We start from the raw sequence: 9,807 nt of genomic DNA on the forward strand, positions 1-9,807 counted from the left end.
GAAGGTCATTTTGAACGGTCAGATTGATTGTACTTGTTTCCGTTTAGATTATAGGCACGTTTAGGTACCTGAAGTAAACTAGTTCTTAAGTTAACTAGTTTCTGAAGGGATATTTCGTCAGATCGACTTACCTCCGGGAACCCGATCATAGAAATTCAAGTTTGTATATCCATTTAGGTCTAAGAATATCATTTTGAATGGTTGGATTGATTGTACTTATTGCCGTTTAGATTCTAGGCACGTTTAGGTTCCCAGAGTAAACTAGTTCTTAAGTTGACTAGTTTATGAGGGAATAGTTCGTCCGATCGACTTACCTCAGGGAACCCGATCAAAGAAATTCAAGTTTATATATCCTTTTAGGTCTAAGAAGGTCATTTTGAACGGTCGAATTGATTGTACTTGTTGCCGTTTATATTCTAGGCACGTTTAGGTCCTCATAGTAAACTAGTTCCTTGGTTGACTAGTTTCTGAGGGGATAGTTCGTCTGATCGACTTACCTCCAGGAACCCGATATGAGAAATTCAAGTTTATATATCCATTTAGGTCTCAGAAGGTCATTTTGAACGGTCGGATTGATTATACTTGTTGTCATTCAGACTGTAGCCATGTTTGGGTCCCATATTAAACTAGTTCTTGAATTAACTAGTTTATAAAGGGATAGTTCGTCTGATCGACTTACCTCAGGGAACTCGATCTGAGAAATTCAAGTTTCTATATCCATTTAGGTCTAAGAAGGTCATTTTGAACAATCAGATTGATTTTACATGTTGCCATATAGATTCTAGGCATGTTTAAGTCCCTAAAGTAAACTAGTTCTTAAGTTGACTAGTTTCTGAGGGAATAGTTCGTCCGATCGACTTACCTCCATGAACCCGATCAGAGAAATTCAAGTTTATATATCCATTTAGGTCTAAGAAAGTCATTTTGAACGATCAGATTGATTGTATTTGATGCCGTTGGATTCTAGGCACGTTTAGGTCCCTAGAGTAAACTAGTTTTTTAGTTGACTAGTTTCTGAGGGAATAGTTCGTCCGATCGACTTACCTCCGAGAACCCGATTTGAGAAATTCTAGTTTCTATATCTATTTAGGTCTAAGAAGGTCATTTTAAACGGTTGGATTGATTGTACTTGTTGCCGTTTAGATTCTAGGCACGTTTAGGTCCCTAGAGTAAACTAGTTCTTAAGTTAACTAGTTTCCGAGGGAATAGTTCGTCTGATCGACTTACCTCCGGGAACCCGATCAAAGAAATTCAAGTTTCTATATCCATTTAGGTCTAAGAAGGTCATTTTGAACGATCAGATTGATTGTACTTGTTGCCGTTTAGATTGTAGCCACGTTTAGGTCCCTGGAGTAGACTATTTCTTAAGTTGGCTAGTATTTGAGGGGATAGTTCGTCCAATCGAACCAATCATACGCTGCCACATGTCAAGTAAATCAGAGAAGTCAACTTGCCAATTCCAGGTCGCCACGTGTCCGTATGATATGGTTATAGTGAAAAAAATATGAAATGGCATGGAAGGGACTTGAACCGCGCACCTCCAACCACTAAATTAAAGTTTTCCCTCTTTGTTGCCAAAAACTCTTGTTAATATAGGCAACTGAAATTATACACTATCTTTGTTTAATAGTCTATTTAAAAGTTTGTAATATTATTGACAAATAAGATGAGGACATGAATAACAATAACAAGAGAGATTTTGATCAAAACTGATGTAAATTGATAAAAATTGAAATTTCATATTTTTCAAGGAAGAATAAATATTTGTCATGAGATTTTTTACACAATCGTTGACGATAATTTATACATCATGTCATTTATATTTGTCATAAATATTAATATCAAAAATTTAACATATATATTTTTTTTTATAATCTATAAAATAGAATAAAAATAACAGAAGGGTTGGATGCCAATTATATTTGTCATGGAAGAGATATAGAACTAATATGTGAATCTGAAAAGATGATTGATACTAATAGTTATTCAATTGCGTAAGTTAACAAAAGAGCTTAATGGTTGAGTAGAAATTGATGGTGAGTTATTGTGCATGGTTCGATTCCTTGTTGAGCCATGTCTAATTTTTTTCTCAATTTTCCTACTCCTTTCACACATGGCAGCCTATCAGTGGTGAGTATGAATGGACGAATACATGAGTGACACATGGCGTCTTTCGAGAATGTATCTTGCCATTTCATTTGGCGTGAATGAAAAAAAAGAGTAAATTACACTCCCTTCAAATATCCTTGAATTACATTCCCCTCCTCTCTTAAGTTAAATTATACACTTTACTCCCTTAATATTTTTTTTATGTTAAAATTTATAATCCCCTCCCTTATAAGATGCTTGAATTACAAACCCCTTACTTAATAATTAAATATGCACTACACTTTAATCTATTTGAACATAATCCCAGACTTCTTTTTTTTTTTTTGAGCAAAAGAAGAATCAATTCATTTCATTCATAATTAGGCGGTACAAAGTAGGCAATACATGATGAAAAATATGGGGGCTAGGATGAGATAGCGAAGCTCGAGCAATACTACGAGCAACACTATTTGCTTGCCTCCTAACATACGACACTGCAAAGTCGGGTTTATCAAGTAAGAGACTTCTACATTGGGTTACAAGATCTCCAAACTCATTGGTAGGGGAAGAGTTATTGGTGAGTGCATCAGCTAAGATCTTCGAATCAGTTTCAAATAATACAACATGCATCTCATTTGAAATAGCCACTTTAATATCATCAAGCAAGGCTAGAGATTCTGCCTCCAAAACAGTGGCTGATGAGTGATAAAAGTCTGATTTCCCAAGTAAGAAAGTACCCGTATAGTCGCGAAAACACATACCATACCCCATGATAGAATTATTATTAAATGCAGCTCCATCGACATTGCATTTAATTGTTCCTATCGGTGGTTTGATCCAGGAGTGGACAGAATTTGCGTGGTGAATTGGTGCCTTTTCTCGTTGCATACAACTCCATTCGTTGATGGCATCCTTTGCTCGAGTGACAATAGAAATTGGAGTAGTATCTGTGGCCTCCCAAAGTTTGGAATTACGACTCTTCCACAAGCTCCAGAGAGTCATAGCAGCTAATACTTGCTGCTGCGGGTGTAACCTGTCAATCAAGTCAAAAAACATAGAAGTGCAGTCATTACTAGAGAGTAGCAGGTCTTGGATGATGTGATTAACTCCAAGCAGTTCCCAGCAGCTGGATGCTTTCGGACAGACGAAGAAAACATGAGTCTGCGTTTCTGCGAATTGGTCGCAAAATATGCACGAGTCATCACATGGAATACCACGGGTAAGAAGATTAGCGCGAGTTGGCAGACAATGTTGAGCAAGGCGCCAAAGAAAGGCTCGAACTCGTGGTGGGATCTGCAAATTCCATATAGAATTCCAACGATAATCATGTTGGATGGGATTGATGGCAGTTATAAGGTCTGAACAAAGACGATATGCTGATTTGACAGTGTAAGATCCGTTTGCAGTAGCCTTCCAGATGCGCTGATCAGTAGCAGTACGAGGGAATAAAGGCATGGAAACGATTGCTTCTGCATCTACGCTATTAAACAGAGATTGCACTATAGGAATATTCCAAGAATTTCCATCTGAATTCAACAAATAACTAACCGTAAGATCCGCGTGGTGCAATAGAGGCGGGGTAGATGGTTTGAGTGTTGGCAAATTGCAGATCCAAGGCATACTCCACACATTAATTTGAGAGCCGTCTCCAATTTTCCACCTATGGCCCAAGGTAAGTAAAGATTGAGTACTCCATAGACTCCTCCATGTGTAACTTGGATTATGACCTAGATTGGCATCCAAAAAATCCCTTCGGGGAAAATATTTAGCTTTGAGGATTCTTGAAAATAGGGAGGACGAGTCGGATAAGAGTTTCCAACTTTGCTTACCGAGCATAGAAAGATTAAATGCTTCGAGGTTCCTGAAGCCTAAACCTCCTTGACTTTTGTGGCGAGTGAGCTTGTCCCAACGTAGCCAATTTATTCCACGACGACCGTTCTTTTTAGAGCCCCAATAAAATGAGTTCATCATCTTTTCAATCTCATCACAAAGAGATGTAGGGATAAGAAAGGCTCCCATACAGTAAGACGGAATGGCTTGGGCCACTGACTTGATCAAAATTTCCTTCCCTGCCCTTGAGAGAGACCGAGCGCTCCAAGATTGACAATTCTTCCATATTCGATCTTTTAGATAGGTGAAGATTGCCTTCTTGCTACGACCTACCATAGATGGAAGACCTAGATATTTTCCGCTTCCGATTGCACTAGAAACGCCAAGGCATGTCATGATGGAAGAGATAGAGTCTTGTGGAGTGTTTGCGCTGAAGGAAATCGCCGATTTCCTATAGTTTATGGCTTGCCCAGAAGCAAGTTCGTAACTAGAAAGAATGTCTTTGAGGCATTGAGCTTCTGAAATTGTCGCCTTGCAAAATAGGAAGCTGTCATCCGCGAAAAGAAGGTGACTAACAGGAGGAGCCTTACGGCAAATGCGGGTTCCATGGATTTTACCTCGAAGCTCGTGATTCTTAATAGTAGCAGACAACCCTTCAGCACAGATAATGTACAAATATGGGGACAGAGGGCAACCTTGTCGTAAACCTCGTGTAGGAGTGATGGGGCCGATGCGGTCTCCGTTAAAGATGACATGGTATTCAACTGTAGAGATGCACATCATCATCCATGTGATCCATTGGGAGCAGAAACCCAATTTGGATAAGATTGCTTGTAAATAAGACCAGCTGACACTATCAAATGCCTTTGAAATATCAAGTTTCAGAGCTATATCCCCTTCTTTTCCTTTTCTTTTGCAGCGCATGTAGTGTAAAATTTCAAAAGCTGTAAGCGCATTATCTAATATCGAACGAGAGGGGACAAAAGCTGCTTGCTATGGTGCAATCCATTTATTAATCAAAGGCTTCAATTGGTTTGCTAGAACCTTGGCGATGATTTTGTAAAGGACATTACAAAGGGATATGGGACGAAGATCTTTCATTGATTCTGGATTTTCCCCTTTTGGAACAAGAACAATATGTGTAGAATTCAGGTCGGAGGGAATGACCCGGTGGAGAGCCAATTGATAGCAGTAGTGTAGATGTCGCCTCCAATATCGTTCCAGAACCTTTGGAAGAAAGCCGGGTTGAGGCCATCAGGGCCCGGAGATTTATCGGGGTGCATACTAAAAATAGCTTCTTTGAATTCTTGTTCAGAGAAAGGCTGTGTGAGAGTATTGTTGTCTTCATCTGTGATCCGTGGCTGAACACAAGAGAGAATTGCCTGCTGGTCGCCTTGCCTCACAGTGAAAATGGAATTAAAATAATCTCGAACCAAAGTGCACATGTCATCGTGCGATGATACCCAGTTGCCATGGTCATCGCGCATCTTTTTAATGGTGTTATTCCGCTTACGGGCTGAAGCAGAAGCATGAAAGAACCTGCTGTTTGTGTCGCCTTCTGATAACCAAAAGATTTTAGAACGTTGTCTCCAATAACTCTCCTCTTGAAGAATTAAAGTTGCGAGATTTTGTTGCAGGACCTGAAGTTCAGGATCATTGGCATCATTTGCGTCTGTTCTGAATTCCTCAATGATGGATCGCTGTTTGTTAATAAGATGCTTGAAGTTTGGGGTAACAGAACGGCTCTAGGTTGATATGTCCTCCACACAATAATTCAGTTTGGTTAAGATGTTGGTGGAAGGATAGTGCTCCCAATTGTTTTTCACAAGATCAATGAGCTCCGGCTCATGAAGCCAAGAATTGTTGAATTTGAAACTGCGGTAAGGTTGTCTCCAAGGAATTGGTTGAAGCGGCAAAAGAAGGGGTGTGTGATCAGAAATTGGAGCAACAAGAGTCTGAAGTGCTACATTCGGAAACATGTTTTGCCATGAGGGTGTGACAAGGGCTCTATCTAAACGCGCTTCCTTAGATGCATCAGTACCAACACTCTTAAACCATGTAAACTGGTATCCCAACAACGGCATATCTAACAAATGACAGTCATTTACGGCTTCTTGAAACCCACGGATAAGCCAAGGAGGGCGGTCAGGGCCTCCCCGTTTGTCTGCTGATGAGAGGTGGTCGTTGAAGTCTCCGATATTGCACCATGGATCGTTCGATAGGCTGCTAAGATGGCAGAGGAGATCCCATGAGTCACGACGTCTTCCTGAGTCGGAGTATCCGTAGAAAGCGGTGAGTCTCCAGTTACTATTGACAGGATCCTGAATAGACATGTTTATGAAATTCTGAGAGTAGTTGAGCAGCGAACAGTTAATGTTATTTCGCCAAAGAATTGCCAGACCACCACTCCGACCAATTCGGTCTACAGAGAAGTGATTTTCAAAACCAATTTTATAACAGAGATCAGAAATTTTGCTACTGTCAACCAAAGTTTCAATTAAAATGATAATATCCGGTTTATAGACGCGGATAAGGTCTTTTAAAGAGGGAACTGCCTTAACATTTCCTAAGCCTCGGCAGTTCCAAGATATGATATTCATTGTTCCCGGCAGGCCTGGATTCTAGGCTCCGCTGATAAAAAGTGATTCGTCTGCGGGACGTGCATAGAGGTGGAGATAGTTACTGCTTTGTTGCTTGGAGTAGATGATGACTGAGCATGATGAGTGTTTTTTCCTGTAACAACTGATGAGCTTTGAATGTGCCTATTCTCAGAAATTACTTCCCTGGACCGTTTTGTCTTGTTGGCAATAAATACCTCATTATTCTCCTCCATCAGCTGATCATCATTAGCGTGAGCATTTGAATTAGCTGCTGCCGCATTATCTAGCTTTGATTTGCGCAGTAAATTTGGATTTCGTAACAGACTAATCAATGCGCCAGAATTGGAAATGTTTGAAACACCAGAATCTGCATTTTGACCGTTACTTTTGGTAACTGTAACTGTTGCCGGCGCAGTAATTGTGATGCCACCATCTCTCAGCTTGTTCACATCGCCACCACCATGGTTGCGCTGCTTCTCTACGCGCAGCTCGGGACCCCAGATTCTAGTACCGTCGTCGGAGTTTGCCGAGTAGAGCTTTTCGCAGTAGTCCTCAATGTGGCCCAACATACCACAATAGTAGCAATAATTCCCCAGTCTTTCATATTTGAATTTGATGGTGCTGGTTCCACCACCATGCATTTTGATCTTCTTCATACGCTTCAGAGGTTTCGTGACATCTAGCAAGACACGAATCTTCATAAACTGTCGAAGATAGTTTGAACCGTTCTTCGCATCATACTCAATGAATTGACCGATGGAGTTTGCAATGTCTATTCCAACTTTCTCAGACATATAGCCCGCGGGAAGATCATGGACTTGAATCCAAAATGGAACAGTCTGGAGAGCAACTAGATTTGGATTAGTATTCTCAGGAATAGTGTCCAGGATCAACAAGTGATTGTCAAAGTACCATGGGCCTTTTCTCAAGATTCTCTGTAAATCAAGGTGGTGGTAGAATTGGAAAGTGAATAAGTTTGGCTCTAATTCTTGAATTTTTACACCACGGACAGGGTTCCAGAATGTTTCGATTTTTTCCATCATCATGTAGGTTCGAATGGGTCTGTTTGTTAGGAAGCGACCAACAAGGCGGAGGTTGGGATCAGCAATCTGTGTGGAATTAATATCATGTTGCAGCTCTAATTCTTCCTCATCATCACTCAAGGAGAGGTTGTGGAGAGAGGCCATGGGGAGAGGTGGAGGCGATGGGGAGAGGCAGGAAAAGGTTCAAGATTGGTTATGGTTGAAAACTTCTCACAAGGAGAGAATGAGAGAAAACTTACTTCTCACAAGGAGAGAATATAGGGAGAGTCCCCAGACTTCTTTTTTGAAAATAAGAAGTCTGAGATTATGTTCTTTTTTGAAAAATAACACTTTAATCTATTTGAACATAAATAAACATTCTTATAATATATATTAATTTTGAATCACCATTTAAGAAAAATTAATTCATTTCTTTATAGTTTAAATGTCAATGATAATTAAATTTAAATATATTGCTATTGATTTTATAAATTAGAGTATAAAATTAACTTTTAAATAATCATGCTTTAATAATTTTAGTAATTTTTCATATATTTTAATTTTGTTTTGAGTTGTTTCGTATTTTATAATAGGGTTTAAAACTACATGTTAATGAAATTGTGAATAAAAAATAGCGAAAAATATGTATTCAATTTTTTATTATATTAAAATAGACCCGCAATACTATTTTTTTTAAGTGTGTTAAATTATTATTTTTTGCTAGATTATTAGAAATAATAAAAAAGAATATTGAAGGAGTAAAATGTAGATTTTAACATAAGAGAGGAGGATGATGTAATTCAAGCTTCTCTTAGAGGAGGGGACTGTATATTTTAGAGTAAATTACACTCCCCTCCCCTCAAAGATGCTTGAATTACACTCCCATCCACTCTTAAGTTAAAATATACACTTCCCTCCCCTCTTATTAAAAACATATTAGAAAAAATTTCACTCCCCTCCCCTAAGAGAAGCTTGAATTACATTCCCCTCCCCTCTTATGTTAAAATCTACACTTTACTCCCTCAATATTCTTTTTTATTATTTCCAATAATCTAGCAAAAAATAATAATTTAACACACTTAAAAAAAATAGTATTGCGGGTCTATTTTAATATAATAAAAAATTGAATACATATTTTTTTTCTATTTTTTATTCACAATTTCATTAACATGTAGTTTTAAACCCTATTATAAAATATGAAACAACCCAAAACAAAATTAAAATATGTGAAAAATTACTAAAATCATCAAAGCATGATTATTTAAAAGTTAATTTTATACTCTAATTTATAAAATCAATAGCAATATATTTAAATTTAATTATCATTGACATTTAAACTATAAAGAAATGAATTAGTTTTTCTTAAATGGTGATTCAAAATTAATATATATTATAAGAATATTTATTTATGTTCAAATAGATTAAAGTGTAGTGCATATTTAATTATTAAGGGAGAGGTTTGTAATTCAAGCATCTTATAAGGGAGGGGAGTATAAATTTTAACATAAAAAAAATATTGACGGAGTAAAGTGTAGATTTTAACTTAAGAGGGGAGGGGAGTGTAATTCAAGCATTTTTGAGGGGAGGGGAGTGTAATTTACTATAAAAAAAAAGTTAAAGCTAAAAAAAATCATTTTGCATAATTACAGTATATATAGTAGCCGAAACAAGAGAAAATCTAGAAATCACTACAGTGTGATTGTGTATCGAGCCTACACAATTTGCATTTGAGTCCCATGTTCATTCCTGTTAAGACTTGATTTTTAAGTTTTTTTTTAATTTTTAAACAGTAGTCTTTTAAAAGCAGAACAAAAAAAACAATAACAACAGGAGGGATCAAACTCGTGGCTTCAAAGAAGTTGCAAACATTTTAAACCGTTGCACCACTTAGAACCCTTTGATTATATTTTCCTTCATTCATATTTATAAGAACAATACCGATTAAAAATAAAAAAATAATCATCACTCATCATCTTCAACCTCCAGCCGGGTCACGTTGACCCGGTTCAGATTTTCGAAAACCGAATTAAAAATTAAAAATTAAAAATTAAAAATAATCATCACTTCCTATTAAAAATTAAAACCGAATTAAAAAATAATCATCACTTATTGCATAATTTAATGTTCACTTCCTATTTTTCTGCTACACCTCCGTGTATTGTGGCAAGTAGCGTATTGTGATTGACAACTCTTTATTCGTAAAGAGGTTCTAATGCCCTCCCTTTCCGGAGATATTGCACTCCTCAAATGAAAATAAGAAAAGGCTT

At 37.6% G+C, this 9,807-nt stretch overlaps 1 protein-coding gene across 1 annotated transcript; it reads right to left on the minus strand.

The window, feature by feature from the left end:
* Positions 1-6,514: 6,514 nt before the first annotated feature.
* On the minus strand, positions 6,515-7,705 carry LOC120579499 (uncharacterized). The gene has a single exon (XM_039831902.1). It carries the CDS (start codon positions 7,703-7,705, stop codon positions 6,515-6,517), a length of 1,191 nt encoding a protein of 396 aa, XP_039687836.1.
* Between the last annotated feature and the right edge of the window lie 2,102 nt (positions 7,706-9,807).

The sequence above is a fragment of the Medicago truncatula genome, chromosome 3 (genome assembly GCF_003473485.1).
Source record: "Medicago truncatula cultivar Jemalong A17 chromosome 3, MtrunA17r5.0-ANR, whole genome shotgun sequence".
NCBI lineage: Eukaryota > Viridiplantae > Streptophyta > Magnoliopsida > Fabales > Fabaceae > Medicago > Medicago truncatula.

Excerpts from the sequence above, each read along its gene's own strand:
- LOC120579499 (XM_039831902.1), bottom strand. The coding sequence starts at position 7,705 with ATGGCCTCTCTCCACAACCTCTCCTTGAGTGATGATGAGGAAGAATTA.